The following is an 18,281-nucleotide window of genomic DNA, read 5'->3' on the forward strand; positions in this document are numbered from 1 at the left end:
GATTTGACCTAGTTTCTATCTAGAACACCAATATCTTGTGTAAAGAAGTTTTGAAATTTGAATGGGAAAATAATATGTAATGTTAAATGGTACAATAAAAACCTGTTAATTGGTTTACTGTGAGTTACCTTCTACAATTATTTGATATTAAATTGGACAATATGCAATCATACTGTAAAATATTACCCAAAAGTCTTGAAGGCATATCATTTACAGTCTAAATAAAAATGTATGTATTATATCTAGCTATTAACAATATATTAGGTGGATATATGAACATTCAGTATGTATATAAAATACAATTAAAAGTGATAATACAATTATTGTGGATGTGTTTATTTATGTGTGAACTGTACAATAAACAGCCACCAAAAATGCATTAAACATTATTGTCACCACATTTTTTAAAACCAAATTTACCAAGTTAGTTTTCGCAGTACCAAATACTAGTTTGCATAGTTTGATGCAACTGGAAGTGAGTTGCATGCATCACGTGCACATTTAGAATGTTCAACAGAACAATGAGCTCTTTTACATAAAGGCCACAATTTTACTTGGTGCGAGTAATAGCTGTTGTTTATTGTGCTAGAATTAACAGAGATTTAGCAAACACGTAATTTGCTCGTTGAAATGTGGACCATTAATCTCAATCTTATACATTCGAGTTGAATGTGAGTGATCTTTCCGTACTGTCTAAAACGTGTCAAGGACTAAAGAAAGTAAAGTGCTGAGACCGGCTATAGTGAATTTGAGGCAATGAGACAAAAAAATAAGACAGTAAAAACCCCTGGTTGTCTCCGTCTCTGACACACACAAAAAAACAACAACTCTGATTTAGCACTTCAATCATTAACACAAGGGCCATCCCACTACAGAGCGGGGCCGTGCCCTGGGAGGAGGCCCTGGCTGTCAATCACAGCAAGCCTCATCTTTGCCCTTGAGGACATGGCCCCTGTCACTCAGAGGTGTCTACCCCTCCAAGAGGAGAGGAGGGGCTTGGCCTATGAGGGGGTGTCCAAATGCTGTAGAGAGGACAAGTCTTTCCCCCAGCATCAGGTAGTTGAGAATGCGTTTGTCCAAACCACTAGTAGACATGGAGATGGCAGACTATAGCGAGGCCTTGGACCCAGCCTACACCACCCTGGAGTTTGAGAACATGCAAGTGCTTGCGATGAGCACAGGTGAGTCATCTGCTCAGACCCTGCAGTGAACTTTGAGACCTTTAGTGACTTGGACTACTTGATAGTATATGGTCAAGCGTGGGAGGCAGATGTTTAACAGGGTTTATAGGGTTATAGTTAAGTGCCAATCGGCAAGTTTGTAACCTCTTGCACAGAACACCCAATACTGATTGTAAAAGCCCATTCGAAATGCATTTTGCAGGAGAAGATAAGAAGCAGAACGTGCTCTGTCCTGCAGACATGGTACTCTATAAGGAGAAGAGGTTCATTCATCTCCTCTTGCTCGTTCTCATACAGTTGGCTTGGGATAAAATGACTTGTTTGGATAGTATTTCAAGAAAAAGTTTGACACCAGGATGAATGATTACTGAGCAAAGGGGGTGTCATGTAAATGTTTTGCAGCGAAGTCTCCCATGTCTAGGTTTTGTGCAACAAATTGATATTCAACTACTGTCATCATGATGTGACAAAGTAATCTAATATCTATGGTAAAGACAAGTTTTATCTAAAGTTTTAAGAGTCTAATTTATAAAATGTTTATATGAAGAGTATGTATATATACTCAAATATATATATGTTTACATCTTTTTTTTTTTTTACTGTTACATTGCCATTTATTGTTGAGGTTATTTATTCAATATGGTATACAATATATAATTTTTTAAAATAATGAAATATAGCAAATTTTTAATCATTTAACATTATACTTTTTTAATTGTAACATTTTTAATCACATTTATTTTCAAGCAGTTCACAAATTGTTTTCCATTTAGATAATCATGACATAATCACTGATGAGTCATTTAACCACCTTTGATCACTGTTGGGGTTTTAATGTAATTATCTCTGATTACCTATAACCTAAAAACGAACACTTAACGACTCACACATCTTTCCTTTGAAATCATGAATGTTTCAATTATTTCTCTCTTAGAATTTCTGTTCAGTTGTTCAATTTCTGTTGAATTTGTTTAGTAGGTCCTCATGAACACTAATTAGAGTTTATATAATATAACATGATCTTGTTGTAGCTTTTGTACAGGTTTAGTCCTAATCACTTCTGGATTACTTAGCAAACGGTCCTCTCCAGCACATGTTCTTGATGATGATTCACTGCCAATTGATTTAGCTGTAAAAATGTTCACCCTATGACCTTTTCCCTATTTACTTTAACTCTGATTGGTCTGGAATCAGGAGTCTGACTGGTTCAGTCTGTAACCCAGATATTTAAGCCTCATTCAGAAAAAGATATATTTCATAGCCTCACATATGATATATTTTATTTATTTTTAGTCTTGCGTTTTAAGCTCCGCTTTCTCACACTTTTGACACTAAATTCAAGATCCCCCATGATTTCAGACTCCTCACCAGCTGAGAGTGCCAGCATGAACGCTGCCAACCACTTAGGGGTGGGCACCCTATGTGCCATCTGTGGGGACCGGGCCACAGGAAAGCACTATGGAGCCTCCAGCTGTGATGGATGCAAGGGGTTCTTCAGACGCAGTGTACGCAAAAACCACATGTACTCCTGCAGGTTAGATGGCTAAATTTTGCATATATAATTTGCAGAATTCTGCAAGTTTCCATCCAATGTGTCAAATTATTTTTTACGCTTCTGTACAGGTTCAACAGACAGTGCATAGTGGACAAAGACAAGAGAAATCAGTGCCGGTACTGCAGACTAAAAAAATGTTTTCGAGCTGGGATGAAGAAGGAAGGTACTTGCTCATGCTGTGAGATTACATTCACACAATGCTACCAAAGAAATAATAAAAAAAAAAAAAACAGAGATTAAACGCTCCTGGCCTGTTTGGAAGGTTTGGGGATGAGGTGGAGCAAATGGGAGATGTTGCAACAGCAGGGAGAGACATTTTGTTAATGTTCACTCAAAAATGCACTGAGGTCTATGTCTGGTTTATGCTGAACAAACAGTTTAGAGCCATCATAACTGCACACTGATAAAAAAAGCACAACCTTGAGGACTCCCCCCTCACACAAAGTCAGCTAATATCCCTCATCTCTGCTATCTCGATTGGTTGTCGGAACTGGGTGGCATTCACTGCTACTGATAACCAAAGAGTATGTTTCAGAGGTTTACCAAGAGCTGTTTTTGAATGTACAACATCCATATTGGTAAAATAAACCTTCTCTGTGTTTTTTTTTTTGATGAATGCAACTTTAATTTGCTGATTGAAAGTGTTCCTTTCAGCTGTGCAGAATGAAAGAGACAGGATTAGCACCAGAAGATCCAGCTATGAAGACAGCAGCTTACCCTCCATAAACGCACTCATTCAAGCCGATGTACTTTCTAGACAGGTACGTAGTGTAATTCAAATCGAAATACTCTATTAGCAAATGTTGAAAAATATTAAAGGTTAATTGTGTAAAATGTGTTCTCTTAACCCAGAGACTAGGAATGAGACATCTGCAGGTTGATTCTTCTGAAAAGTGTAGATCAGCCTAATTGCTATTCTATCCCCCCCTGGTAAAATTTGAGAACCTGCAGACTAGCAGTAACAGTGCAAAAGTGGCCCAATTTTGCATTTGGCAACACTGACTGTGGAGCACAACATTGCTCTGTTTGATTGAGCATCCCAATCAGAATCTGACCAATAGTAGACCAGGGGATTGTTTAGGAAACCTCAACATTTCTGCAGTTCAACTGGGTGTTGCTATTATATATTTTGTATTTATAATGGGATTTATATTTATAACATCATTATGCATATAAATGATTACTATATGTAGTATTGTATTATATAAATAATATTTAATAATGATTAATAAATAATAATGTTATAAATTAATAATCAAAAACTATTATGTAGATCTCATCACCAGGTCCTACCATGAACGGTGACATCAGAACGAAGAAGGTCGCCACTATAACGGATGTGTGCGAGTCTATGAAACAGCAGCTGCTGGTGCTGGTGGAATGGGCCAAATACATCCCTGCATTCTGTGACCTCCCCCTGGATGATCAGGTAGGATAGACACCTCTTATTTAGCTAAAAATATGCTCCCACGATATATATTTCATAGATAATGGTCTGAATTGATTACATTTTTTGTAGTTGGAAATAAAGTTCAGAGATCTTTAGTGTTGGTGGTTAATGTATTCAGATGGCTCAGGTTAGAATATGATGAGCTGGTTTGAAAGTTACATCTCTTCTTGAGACATTTCGAATCATTAACATGTTGAGCACTGAGGCATGGTAAATGATCTGTGTTTTAGCTGTGAGTGAGACCGTCTCAAACTGCATCTTCTCACACAAACATGCACGTGAAAACACACATGCGTATATGGTCACGAAGACCTTATTTTGCCCCCAGATGCGTTAAATCTGAAGTGAAAATAATGTTATGGTCATAAAAATGACTCTAACATGTTCATTTGTCTCAGGTGGCTTTACTGAGAGCTCACGCTGGTGAGCATCTCTTACTAGGAGCTGCCAAACGCTCCATGCTGTATAAGGATATTTTACTATTAGGTAAGTAAAAAGGCAAAAAACATCAGTAGTGTGGATATGACAGTCTTCTGGAGAGCAGAATTTAACCTCACAATTTTCCGTGTTTCACCCAGGTAATGATTATATAGTTCCTCGAAACTGCCCTGAATTGGAGGTGAGCCGTGTGGCTATAAGGATCCTTGATGAATTAGTCCTTCCCTTCCAAGATCTCCAGATCGATGACAATGAATATGCCTGCTTGAAAGCCATTGTATTTTTTGATCCAGGTATACAAATTGTCCTAAAAAGAGACAAAGCACAACAAAGTGTCAAGTGAGTTTTCAAACACATCTAATATGATGGTCTTTCTCTAATCATGTAGATGCCAAAGGTTTAAGCGACCCAAGCAAGATCAAACGCATGCGATATCAAGTTCAAGTTAGTTTGGAGGACTACATCAATGATCGTCAGTATGACTCACGGGGACGGTTCGGCGAGCTGCTTCTCCTGTTGCCGACGCTACAGAGTATCACCTGGCAAATGATCGAGCAAATCCAGTTTGTTAAATTGTTTGGGATGGCGAAGATAGACAACCTGCTACAAGAGATGCTTCTAGGAGGTAACTGATTTCTTTTTGAAAAGTGAAAATCCATGGTTATCAGACAACTGTGGCACTGCACGTTTGTTCTGTAAATGATGACCTTTAACTTTGAATAGCTTTCAAAACCTGCAATATCTGGGATGCATCATGAAACATCTGGGTAAAAGGCAGGACAAAAAAGGCAGTCTATAGACCATTTCACAAGATGTAAACAACACTGGTCCAGAAACAGTTTGTAACTGTTTTCTTTATTTCACATGTAAAGAAAACATTTTAAAGAAGTTTGTTTAACTTTTTGATTCAGTTTTAAATGTTCTGTTGGTTGTATTTTATCCCAGCTTTTATGTAGTGTTAAAAAACTGAAACAGGAAGTGCTTCTGGACCAGTGTTGTTTACATCTTGTGAAATGGTCTATACATACTGGACTCTTAACATCTAGATCCTATTGCCTGAAAAAAACAAGTTCTTTTATTCACAGTTGAAAATTATCTTCCCAATCTGAGATTGAATTACCCTCTTTTCCTGTCAGGTTCAGCTAATGAAGCTCCTCATTCCCATCACTCTTTACACCCACATCTGGTTCAGGAGCACCTCAGTAGCAATGTCATAGTCACCACCAACATGGCCACTTCGATTCACAATGGCCAGATGTGTAAGTAACTGTATCTTCTTGAAGTGAATTAATGAACATTTGTAATATAGAATACAGGTCCTTAAAATGTGAGAATCAGGTATGGACAAACAGGCTTGTTGGAGTAATCCCAGCCAGAATCGTAGAAACTAATCAGGCTTATTTTGTCAAAGAAGGCTACTGTAATTCTTTCCTACCCTAATGCCTTCAGAAATTTCATAAGCATGCTTATTTTGTGTCAACCAGTGGTTTCTTTTTTTCACATGTTATCATAGTGTGCAAATTATGTCTATTTAAGGTTACATAATACCCCCATGCGGACCCCTGAGCTAATGCATCCTCTTGCTCTTTTTCCAAACAGCCACTCCGGAAACTCCAATCCCATCTCCCCCCACAGCCTCAGGTTCTGATCTCTACAAAATGGCACCTGGGGTTATAGCCACAGTTCCCAAGCAGCCAAGCTCTATCCCTCAATCTACCATCACTAAACAAGAGGCCATCTGAGTGCTTTAGAGAAACAAAGCTTAAAAAAACAACAAAAAAAAAAACGTTAAACTGGGTACCTTTAATAGGCTGTGCTAAGCGTGACAATTCATTCTCATAAACATTTTGGACACAGTAAAACTAATTTATATTCACAAGCTGTTCAATTTAAGGTTTTTAGTCAAGACCCTGAAATGTTTCAGATTTTCCCATTTTCAGAACTTTAAACCAAAATAATTGAGTTTGACAGTGTGCAACAATCCCATCTCATCTGTTTGCTGTATGTATGTTTAAAACAAACTGGTGGTGCATATTTATACAACCTAAGGGGTCACAACAGCATTCAAAAAGTTATAATACAAAGGCTATGCAAATTTTCTTCTCTTTTCAATGAGTTTGAGTTCCATAAATGTTACAGCAGGCCTAAATGTGATCAGAGTTTGTTTTATTGTACAGTATTTTAACACCTTGCTACAAATGACTGGCTCTTATAGTACTTTTACAGTAGCCTGATAGAATACATAACATTTTGTGCCTTGGAAATATTGTTATTTACCAAAATGCTGGTAATTATTTTATGTATGCTAAGAGTATGTGCATTTCATATTTTTCTGTTTGTGCCATACTTAAATTGTAAATATTTCGATTTCCTTTTTTCATTAATGGATTTAGTCTATTCTAAGTCATGATTTTAGGATTTAAAAAAAACATTTTGTCTCCTGAACAACCCCCTAACTGTGACTAGTTAGTGATGTCTATGTACTGTATACATACAGTACATTTCAGGAGAACATGTCACACTCATTTGTTGTTTTAAAAATTGGTCATTTATTACCAATTTACGATTACTGCCTTCAGTGAGAAGGGTAATTACAAACTTAATGTGAACAGATAATAAATGTCAAGGCTATATTTTTACATACAAGTGTGCTGCTGTTTATTTTTGCTCCTATCTCTTTTTGAATCTTATCTTTAGGACACAGAAGCTGCTGTGTACATGCATAAACATCATACTATAATTTCAGTGGGTGGTCTGAGCAAACATTTCAATAAGTTTTATGTTTTATTTTCGATACATATTTTTATACAGTCTTCTGGGAAAACCAACTTAAACCATTCTACTTTAAGTGTACTTACAGTTTAGTACCCAGAAAGTACTGGATAATAAGCACATGGGTTAGGGGTAGGTTCAGGGTTAGTACTTAGTTATTAACCAGTAAAAGGTTGCGTTACCGATTTTGTTTCAGCAGGCAGTTGAATTGTGATCATGAATCTCTTTCCAAATGACAAACACTATTTAATAGCATAAGTTTTCCAGAGGAACTTTTAAGGCTCACAATCATCTCCAGCTGTAAAACCTGCTTCAAAACAAGATGATAAAAGTGAGTATACGTGGCAGAGCATGGTCAAGGATTTTTAGTGCTGGGGGTGTGTGCTGCTAAACACTGATAAAAGACAATAAACCAATTCATAAAGCAGACGCCTTTACTGATAATTTCTCTTAAGAAATCTGTCATGGAAAGATATTACCAGATTTGCCAATTACTGAATGAACCACGTTAATCACATCTATAATTCAATAAACCTGGTGTCAAGTAGCGTTTAAGATATAATTCAACATTTTTTGTAACTGTAACACCTAGGCTAAGATGTGACAAAATTGTAACAAAATGCACTGCATATTAAAAGATAAAACTAAAAGTAGATTTTTATAACAAAGAGCAAGTCAATGAATGTTGCAATTATACCACCTAACTAGAAAAGTGTGAATTGTTGTCATTTTAGATTTTTGCAAACGGGCCCAAATCCATAACCCGAAAAGCTCGTTCTGTCTGCTGTCATTGGCCAAAAAAATCCATAGTCCCGCCCCCAAACTCACGCCATTGGTTGAGCCGGTGTAGTGATGTCTGGATCCTCAAACAAGAACAAACCGATAAATGCTTTGATCCTATGGCTTTGATAGCGATGGAATCACATTGTTTACATGTTAGGTTGCCTCAGACTGCTGATTACTTACCTATAATCTGCATATTAAGCTGAGATATCTACATTTTTTAACATGATATAAAAAACACACTTCAGCTTTAATAGGGAAAGGGCGTCATGCATCACATGATAGAACGTGACCAATGGTAGAACGGCTTCTTCCTCTACACGGAACTGATTGCGGATTTATTTGGCAGGTTGGTAATGTTCACTGTTTTGATTTCTGTTCTGTTTATGTGAAGAGCATCACCATTTCAACGCTTAAAAAGCTGAAGCTATCACGTCAAATTCCCCCATTCAGAATGTTAAAGTATTATTCCTGACTAATTGCAGTGCTTCATGAGCGTTAGAAAGAATCTCATTGTGTTTAGCTAGTAGTATGGATCTGACATCAGTTATTAAAAAAAATATTTTTGTTTTTCTTGACTTGTGCATATGACAGTAACGTTACAGTTATTGTTTAAGAATATAAATCCAACTATAGCTGTTTCTCATAAAGGGACTTGCTATGTACATAGACAGTAAAGGCTATCTATAGGAAATAAAACCTTGATTACTTTTTTTAATGGTCATCCAAAAAAGAAAGATTGATCTTTACACTAGATCTATTATATTGAAATATAATAGGGAATAGAAAATAGTTCTTAAATAGCATTATATCTAATGCAGGTTCCAAAACTATTGTACATTTTCTATTGTTTTGGTATTGTCAAATTTTGAAACATTGTTTAAATTTTCCTAAAATTATGAAAATGCATTAAAAAATATTCCAGTGTACCCACAGTAAACTTATAAGTTTCAAATATAATGCAATACAAATATAGAATACATTTGGTGAAGGATAAGATAAATGTAAGCCTCATACAAACCTGAATTTGCACTACTTCTAAAGAATGACCCATATAATAGTGCTTGATTGTATTTTCTAAATGAAAACATACCAATAAACTGCTCTATGTCTGTCATTTACATGTGTCCATATTTAATAGTCCATGGCAGACCAAAATGGTCACATTGATCTTGGCCCTCCAAGGGAAACGGTGGCAGGTGTAGGCTTCCCGGCTCCTCCTCCACCCATCTACGCCTGCACCCTTACTACTGAGCTGGTGGCCAAGGCTCGGGAAGAGCTCCAGGAGAAGCCTGAATGGAGGCTCCGGGATGTCCAGGCATTGCGAGATATGATACTAAAAGACCACCCTAATCTTAGGACACGGTTAGACGATGCATTTCTGCTGCGCTTCCTCAGGGCCAGAAAGTTTGATTATGACCGGGCCCTTCAGCTTCTCCTGAATTATCATGCCAACCGGAAAGCCTGGCCTGAGGTGTTTCAGGACCTGAAGCCCTCTACAGTCAAGCACGTCCTAGATCTGGGTTTTCTCACTGTCCTTCCCAGACCAGACCCCCATGGACGCTACATACTGTGTTTACGGCCAGGTACACTGCAAAAACTCAAAATCTTGCCAAGTATATTTTTCTAATTTCTAGTCAAAATATCTCAGCTCACTTAATATAAGACAAAATTACCTAAAGACCAAGATTTAAGTAAGATACAGGAGCTTGTTTTTAGACAGTGCATCTTGAAAATCTTGTTAAGTGAAACTGTCTTAAAAATATCTTGTTTTGAGTCATATCTCAGATGAAACAAGCTTTTTTGACATTTTGACAGTTTTTTAAGCTGCTGTGTTATTTGTAAAAGATGAATCGTCTTGTTTCAAGAAACAGACTTAACTTGAATTGAGACAAACCTGCTTCATTGAAAACTGCAGGCCAACATGCCCAACTCACAACAACTCACAATGACATGACAGCAAAAAAAAAAACAAACAAACAAAAAACGTAATTTATTTACGTATAAACAACTTTACCAACATACAAATTTATATGTATTCCTATTTAACTTATGCATATTAAAATCGTGGTTTTGACTCTATTGCATTCAATTGTCTTATCAATTAAATTTTCAGTCTCATTTATTAATAGTTTAACGTTACTCATAAATAATAACATTTCGTTCTGTTCGTGCCTTTTGCTGCAAACTCGCTTTGAAGCATTAGCCTACATGGTGTTTAACAATAATATACTTTAAAACCTTCCCATATGGAAAAGGTTTGCCAAAAACTCCTGTGATTTGTATATGTTCCAACAGAATATTGTAAGGGACATATGCAAAAACCACATATATAAATTGCATAATATTAATGTATTTTTAATCATATTATGTAATATGTGTTCTACAAACAACTAAAGCAATATAGATTTTCATGAAGTAAAAACAAAAAAAATGCAAATTTAATATGAATTTCCAGCATGGATGTGTATAAACAGAGGACAAGATAAGAACCAGCATGAGGGAAGTACAGCCTACTGATTGATTTATTTACTGCACTGAGTCGAGGGGCCTATGCCTGTATCAGTCATGGTTACATACTGTATAATCTGTCTTAGATTAAAAACACAACATTTAAACTACACACACGCAAGCGCACATTTTAATTACAAAATTATTTTTATTAGAATGTGTTCTACAAGATGCAGTTCCATATTTCACATATCAATAGTTTTCATTTTATATCCTGCATCGATTTCATTTTCATTTGTGACAATTTCTCTAAACTTTATCACAGTACTACTATGGTACAACCTACAAACAAAAAACTTTCCTAAATGTTGAAGTGTTGAAGTCTTTATTAACTAAACTGAATATAATTTACTCAATAGTTTGAGTTGAACATACCGAAATAAATGACTAAAACTCCAACAATTAATTTTGTCTGAAATTTACAGTTATATTTAAGTTTTTCACTAAAATAGGCTAATTTAGTTTTTGACTAACCAATTATTAATTTAAAATACACTTAGCTAATATTTGTGAAATTTCCATCTCAATATTTGAGACTGGATAATTAAACTGATCTGTCTCAAGAACCACAAATATTTCTAAAATAAAATCAATATTATTATTTAACACGCATAAGAAATTAATTAAGTTTACTCAATTAAAATGTATTTTACTGTCTATGATTACAACAACGCACCCCTCCCCACCCTCTGACGTGACGACAACTCAACGGTTGAACTTGAGTGAGCGCTGTTTGAACTTGCGGTTGCGCGCTGTTGGAACTCTCCCAGTCCAGAAAAGAACAGATCTCTTCTCCTCTTCTCTTCTCATCGGCGCAGAATTGGAGCATTTCCACCTGACATTAAGGTTTGTTTGTTTTATTTTATCTGTATAATCATTAATATGCTTTAAATAATTTTATTTAATGAAAAAAGAACATACAGAGACGCAATGTTACTCAACGAGTGTCGACTTGCGCCTGCCTTTTCGCGTGATTGTAAGGCCTTGCATAAAAAAAAACACACGACTTTATTCTTAAAGATAATGGATATAACTAATTTGGATGATAAAATGTCCTCAGAACTGTGCACTGGTTGTTTATTGGCAGGTTATGGAGTCAGTCGCGTCGCAGCATTTTTCGGCTGTGAGTGACGCAGGACGGCGGTCTAAATTTAGAAGTTTCCCCGCAGAGGCGAGTCCATCTCCGGCATGGGAACCAGCGCTGACCCGGTGAATACTGGATAACAGACCGGTTATTACACTTGAATTACTTTAATGTTTAGGCCTAAATGTTTAATTTTTACATCGAAAATGTTTCTTACATGAGTTTAGATGTAGTCAATATTGTACAACTTATGTGTTAAAAATAGAATAAAATATGTTTGCTGTAATGTTAGGATATTAATTGACAATAAAGGCCGTGTCATGTAGTTATGCTGGTGGTTGTATGGAATATTTTACAAAGGTTTAGAGGAAATAAAAAAAGTTAATGTTACTGCCATATAAACACAGTTTATATTACTCATAATTATTTGTTTTTAAATGTTTCCCCCCAATTATTTCTACTCAAGTTTATTTGTTAATGTACCAAATGCAGTTACTCAGATCTATTTAATTTGTTTTACTAACATTTACTCAGTTAATACAGTGTAAGTAATTGCTTTCACTGCTTAAAAATTTAATCAATATTCTAAGTTTAAAAAGGTTAGTAAATCATATTAAATGTTTTTAGAGTGCATCAACACCAGAGTTCATGTCACATACTAAAACATATTCGAGCCAATTTTAATCACTGTTCTAGAAACATATTTGATTCAACTTTGTTCATTTGCAATAATATGTTGTTGTTTTTTTATGAATTTTTTTCTTCTGCTGAACAAGAAGAAAGATATTTATTTGGTACCGGTTTTGACATTTTCTCACTAAATAAATTATTGCGATTTAAACATGTAACGTTATGTTTGTTGTTTTTATTTATAATTGTAACGTTAGTTACATAGTTTTAAGAAATGGGTTAGGGTAGGATTAGTGGGTCAAACTATATTTTAATGCTTTATTGTTAATAAAACTGCCATTGCCCTACACATTATGTTCATTACGTTTTATCCTTTTAAAGGGATTGTTCACTTTGAAATTAATTTTTGATTTGTTTTCGCTTACCTCAAGGGCATCCAAGATGTAGGTGTCTTTGTTTCCACAGTATTTTCAACTTTGACATTATTTGGTCGAACCTGTGTTGTCTGTCAGTCATATAATGCAGGTTTAGGGGGTCCACCTCAAAGAGCATGCACAGAGAAGTCAAAATTAAACATGATTTAATGACTCTTGAATGTAAGTACACACTGATGGCCAAAGACACGAAATGAGCGGAGGGGGTGGGAAAACGAACAGTATTTATATAGTTTTTACCTCTTGTAAACAGCCATGTCGAACTGATCTGAATCAGATGTTGCTGACGCGCGAGAGATCACTTCTGGCGTAATGTTGGACACGGTTCGGTTCAGTTTGACATCTGATTCAGATCAGTTTGACATGGCTGTGAACAAGAGGTAAAAACTATATAAATACTGTTTGTTTTCTCACACAAAACGCTCGTTTCGTGTCTTAGGCCATCAATGTGTACTTACATTTACGAGTCATTAAATCATGTTTAATTTGGACTTCTCTGTGCATGCTCTTTGACGTGGACCCCCATACCTGCATTATATGACTGACAGACAACAACGGTTTGACCGAAAAATGTCAAAATTGAAACTACTGTGGAAAAGAAGACACCTACATCTTGGATGCCCTTGAGGTAAGCTAAAACATCAAAAATTAATTTCAAAGTGAACTATCCCTTTAATATTGTCTATAAAATCGGTATGTTTAGGTGTGGGAGTAGGGTAAAGAGATTTTTCATTTATAATCTATAAAATATTCTACTATGTTTTTATATTGCAGCTCCATAAATACTTTTACCGTTTTGTGCAGTCCTCTGGGAATTTTTGCGGTTTAAAAAATTAAATAAAAAAGGTTAAATGTAAGTCTATTTTTCACTTTTTCTGTCTAGTAAACAGTAGTTAATGTCTTAAATCTAGTAGGTAAAATGTCTTGAATCTAGAACCATGTCACTTTTGTTGAGCTTACAAGAAGGTATACACTTGAGATGATTACAGTATGGTAAATTATGGCTTATTATGGCAAAAGAGGACTGCCTAATATGAGTCAGGAATGCTAACTTCAAGGCATTTTGTCTCAAAATGCCAGTTTCCAATCTTATTTCAAGTTGGTGGTGACTTGTATCTAGAAGAGTGTAACAATTATAGAACTAAAAATTAGTTAAATACACTTGAAACAAAGAGGATGACAAAAGAAAATGCTACTTTTGAGGGGAAAATGCTATTTTTGAGCATGACAAGCTTATTATGAGACACAAAACATCACAATACTAGTAAAATATAGCTAAAAATGAGTTTTCCCTGCTAATTTCAAGATCACTCATATCTTTTAAGGCTTAAATATAATGTCTTATTTCAAGAAATCTTACCAAGAGAATTTTCACTTGTTCCATTGGCAGATTTTTTTGCTTATTACAAGCAAAAATATCTTGTATTAATTTTTTTTTGCTTATTTTTGGAGGGGCATTTTTTCCAGTGTAATAATTGAACTGATGAAGGCTTCTGCTTATACAGCCATGGCCAAAAGTATTATGTGAACAAAGTTTGTGTTTTGCTAAGTTTTCTGCTTCAGTATTTGTTGATTTTTTTTTCCACATGTATCATACTGGAAAAGAATTAAGTTTTTCGTAAGTTTTAAATACTTTTATTGGCAAAAACATTCAATATGCAAAGAGTCAATATTTACAGTGTTGAAATATTTCTCCTTCATAATCTGGATATCAGCTTCTGGTCCAAATCACAACTGATGGCGATCCATTCTTGCCTTATTAGTGCTCGGAGTTGATTTGCTTGTCCACTTACCTTTTGAGGATTGACCACAGGTTCTCTATTGGATTAAGATCCAAGGAGTTGCCTGGCCACGGATCCAAAATTTCAATGCATTGATCTCTAAGAAACTTACTCTTGCCTCAGGACATGGTGCTCCATTATGCTGGAAAATGCACAGATCATTCCCAATTTGCTCCTGGATCGTTAAGAAAAGTTGATGACTCAGTGGTTCATGTAGGTTGTCTACAAACTGGAAGGTTGGTGGTTCAATCCCTGATTCCACCTGACCAATTGTCGAGGTGTCCATGAGCAAGTCACCTAACCCCAGCGGCTCCCGAAGAGGCTGGATGGCTGACACCGTCGTCGGTGTATGAATGAGTGAATGTGAGGCAATATGTAAAGCACTTTGGTGGCCATTGGCTCTGTGAAAGCGCAATATAGATTCAGTCCATTTACCATTTACAATCGATTTTCCAGATGTCCAAAATAAGGGCTTCATCATAGAGGATAACTTTGTACCAGTCTTCTTCTGTCCAATCCTTATACTTCCTGCAGAATTTCAGCCTGTCCTTGATCTTTTTCACAGAGAGAAGTGGCTTCTTTGCTGCCAATTCTTGACACCAGGCTGTTATCCAAAAGTCTTCGCCTCACTGTGTTTGCAGATTCACTCACACCACCTGCTGCCAATATTGAGCAGCTCAATACTAATGGTAACATGATTCCGTAGCTGATTTCCTCAGTAGGAGACAGTCCTGGCGCTTGTTGGGACACTCTATGACGTCCTGAAGCCACCTTCAGTGGAGTTGAACCTCTCTCCTTGAAGTTCTTGATGATCTGGTAAATAGTTCTTTCAGGTGCAATAGCGATGATGGCTGCGCATCAGTCTGCTCTTAAATCCAATCAGAATGATACTGACTTGTACTCATTCACACTTTCCCATGTGCTGATGATATGATTAGTGAAATAATGTTAGCTGGTCATTTTGTGCCAGAACCCAAAAAAAAAAAAATGCAGTGAAATTTGGGTTTCTTTTTGGCCAATTAAGCTCTTTCCAATTATTTAAAACGCATCTGATCTGCACAATAATCTAGAAACAATGTGAAAAATCAATACTTTTGGCCATGGCTGTAGTTTTAACAATATTGACAATAAATAAGACCATTAATATTATTATAGAATATTGCAATGTTTATTATACTTTATATCTTGACTACATAAGTTGCGTGGCTGATACAAAATTCTTAATGTGTTTTAAAATATTTTCTCATTTTCCAATATAGTTTAAATAGATATTAAGCTTTAATTTTGTGCACACCTAGTATTAATACTGTAACTGATATATTTTTTTTTTAAATGTTAAGGGATGTTTAATTTTTGTCTTTTCTCTCATCTCTCTCTCTCTCACTGGTGGATTTGTGCACCAGTGCTAGATCACAACAATCCATTGATCCAATCAGAACAATATCAAGTCCTGCCCTACTTTTTTTGCTTGTTCGAGAAGCCGTTTCTCTAAGATATTTGTTACAATAGAGAAGAAAAGACTACTACCTGTACAATTTTCCTTTAATGCTGACTTTGTTGCTGTTAGCAACAAAATAAAGCATTTTTTGTCTTTCACTTTCCTAGGTAAATGGAAGCCTAATGATTACCCATTTGTGGACAACATTCGAGCTATTTACTTGACATTAGAGAAGCTGATTCAGCCTGAGGAAACCCAAGTGAATGGAATTGTTATCCTGGTGGATTATGGGGGAGTTGGCCTCTCTCAAGCCTCTAATCCAGGTCCACTTTTGGCAAAGAAAGTTGTTGGTATCCTTCAAGTAAGACATTGCAAAAGTGATTAATTACGATGAAGTCATTGATTTTGGCATGAGCACTGATCGGCTGCTTTTGTGTTTCAGGATGGCTTCCCAATCAGAATAAAGGCTGTAAACATTATAAATGAGCCACGTATCTTTAAGGGTATTTTTGCGATAATTAAGCCATTTCTGAAAGAGAAAATGGCAGAGAGGGTAAGTAACTAGCTAATTAGGCTATCCCAGTATTTACACACAGACATGTCTAGCATAATAATATTAGAAACAAGGGCCTCTCTTTCTCCAACAGTATGTCCTGCATGGCTCAGACTTGGCCTCTCTCCATCGAGTCATTCCTCAATCTGTGCTGCCTCAAGAATATGGAGGAGTGGCTGGAAGACTTGACATGTCTGCCTGGTCCAGAATGCTGCTGGAGGCTGAGGAAGAGTTTGTGGTGGAGTTCTGTCAGCCGGATCCTCTGGAGGGAGTCATTCTGCCTGACTCCATGCTGTTTGAGGGAGAGCAAGCTGGGGCACATGGAGAGGACACTTTTAGACATCTGCGTTCCCAGCTTTATTACTGTTACTGACCTCCTGGCAACGTGCAACTGGTTCTTTTGAAACATTTGTTTAGCTATGACCAACTATTTATTCGCAGTGTGATGAGGTCACCGGATCAGTCTGACCGTTTAAATGATCTGGTACAGACAGCCACTTAGATGCTGGATATACACCCTTTGCTTTGGCTTAACCTGTTAACCCTGCATTTTAAAAACTTGATTCAAACATCCAAACAATATCCTTTTGAGAAGAAGCCCTAGGTTTTAATATATAATCAGTCTCTATGTTTTCAGTTATACAGTAACCATTGAAATGTCTAAAATAGTTGTTTTCAGTGCTATATCATTTTATGTTACATCTCACATTTTATATTACTCTCAAATAATGCTTGCCTTAATTTATGGTGAAGGGAATATTGTTTATATTTATTTAGATGATTTAGTACATAAGAGATAAACACCCATGTCAATTAAATACAATGCATTAACAATGTGCAATTTTAAATTAAAAACCTCTGTTGTAGAATTATTTTATCCTAATTGGTAACCATGTTCATCTTTTTGATTTGTGGATTGAACAGCTCTAAATTAGCTTCTTTTACTTTTTTGCAAGTGTGCTTCACTGAATTGACTTTCTGTACACAATACCTTTGTCCATATAATGATACACTTAAGAATATGTCCATTTCATGATAAGCTTTAGAATTAGTAAGACATCAGATAGTTGTTTGTTTATAATATATTAAGCTGATGTGTGGTTGCTCAATACTTTACATCCTGACTGCATAACATTTTTAAAGTTGAGTGGCCAATGTAAAATTCACAATGTAAGGTTTTATATTTTCATTTGCCAAAAATGGTTTAAATAGATCTTTAATGTTGTGTACCTATGTAAAATATGTATGGATAATTGAATAGTACATGTAATTCATTTTTTGGTCTTACTGAGCACATTTATGCCTAAGTTTCAAGCCTTATGTTTGATGCCAGTATTGTAGCCATATCTTATCTAAACACTTTATTATGTATGTTTGTGGAAACAGCCAATAAACATTATAATTTTCGGTTTTAAGACTGCTTATTTCGGAGATAGAGATTATTGAAGTGCTGTGCAGCATGGAGTTTGACAGAAGATGGAGCCATACACCATTTGACAGAAACTTTTTCCACTGGCACACTTCCCCTTTCCCCCTGGCGAATAGAATACATTTGTCTTCAGATATCTTGTAGTAATACTATTTAAAAAAAACATTTATGGAGTTATAACGGTAAAAACACCATAAGATAACATCTTCTTAATAATAAAGCTTTCAGAAGACATATCCTTA

At 35.9% G+C, this 18,281-nt stretch overlaps 2 protein-coding genes and 1 long non-coding RNA gene across 3 annotated transcripts; all 3 read left to right on the forward strand.

The window, feature by feature from the left end:
• The first annotated feature begins 1,013 nt into the window (after window positions 1-1,013).
• On the forward strand, window positions 1,014-7,270 carry hnf4a (hepatocyte nuclear factor 4, alpha). The gene is made up of 10 exons (XM_039651708.2): window positions 1,014-1,181; window positions 2,541-2,715; window positions 2,805-2,899; window positions 3,391-3,497; window positions 4,010-4,165; window positions 4,585-4,672; window positions 4,765-4,917; window positions 5,013-5,249; window positions 5,761-5,883; window positions 6,224-7,270. Exons 1-10 carry the CDS (start codon window positions 1,067-1,069, stop codon window positions 6,364-6,366), a joined length of 1,392 nt encoding a protein of 463 aa, XP_039507642.1. The 5' UTR covers window positions 1,014-1,066; the 3' UTR covers window positions 6,367-7,270.
• A 1,039-nt stretch (window positions 7,271-8,309) lies between these two features.
• ttpal (tocopherol (alpha) transfer protein-like) lies at window positions 8,310-18,017 on the forward strand. Its single transcript, XM_039651731.2, has 5 exons — window positions 8,310-8,528; window positions 9,321-9,765; window positions 16,225-16,418; window positions 16,500-16,610; window positions 16,705-18,017. Exons 1-5 carry the CDS (start codon window positions 8,475-8,477, stop codon window positions 16,981-16,983), a joined length of 1,083 nt encoding a protein of 360 aa, XP_039507665.1. The 5' UTR covers window positions 8,310-8,474; the 3' UTR covers window positions 16,984-18,017.
• On the forward strand, window positions 9,772-12,622 carry LOC120462395 (uncharacterized). Its single transcript, XR_005618353.2, has 2 exons — window positions 9,772-11,536; window positions 11,778-12,622. It is a non-coding gene; the product is annotated as an uncharacterized LOC120462395 (long non-coding RNA).
• Window positions 18,018-18,281: the final 264 nt, after the last annotated feature.

The sequence above is a fragment of the Pimephales promelas genome, chromosome 20, assembly GCF_988280905.1.
Source record: "Pimephales promelas chromosome 20, fPimPro1.hap1.1, whole genome shotgun sequence".
In the NCBI taxonomy this organism is placed as follows: Eukaryota; Metazoa; Chordata; class Actinopteri; order Cypriniformes; family Leuciscidae; genus Pimephales; species Pimephales promelas.

What these genes read in the sequence shown, in the direction of transcription:
- hnf4a (XM_039651708.2), top strand. Translation starts at nt 1,067, where the DNA reads ATGCGTTTGTCCAAACCACTAGTAGACATGGAGATGGCAGACTATAGC. An exon ending in AGCTGGGATGAAGAAGGAAG is followed by an intron (nt 2,900 to 3,390) that starts GTACTTGCTCAT and finishes TGTTCCTTTCAG; the next exon opens with CTGTGCAGAATGAAAGAGAC. An exon ending in CCGATGTACTTTCTAGACAG is followed by an intron (nt 3,498 to 4,009) that starts GTACGTAGTGTA and finishes ACTATTATGTAG; the next exon opens with ATCTCATCACCAGGTCCTAC.
- ttpal (XM_039651731.2), top strand. Translation starts at nt 8,475, where the DNA reads ATGGTAGAACGGCTTCTTCCTCTACACGGAACTGATTGCGGATTTATT. An exon ending in ATTGCGGATTTATTTGGCAG is followed by an intron (nt 8,529 to 9,320) that starts GTTGGTAATGTT and finishes CATATTTAATAG; the next exon opens with TCCATGGCAGACCAAAATGG. An exon ending in AAGAGAAAATGGCAGAGAGG is followed by an intron (nt 16,611 to 16,704) that starts GTAAGTAACTAG and finishes TTTCTCCAACAG; the next exon opens with TATGTCCTGCATGGCTCAGA.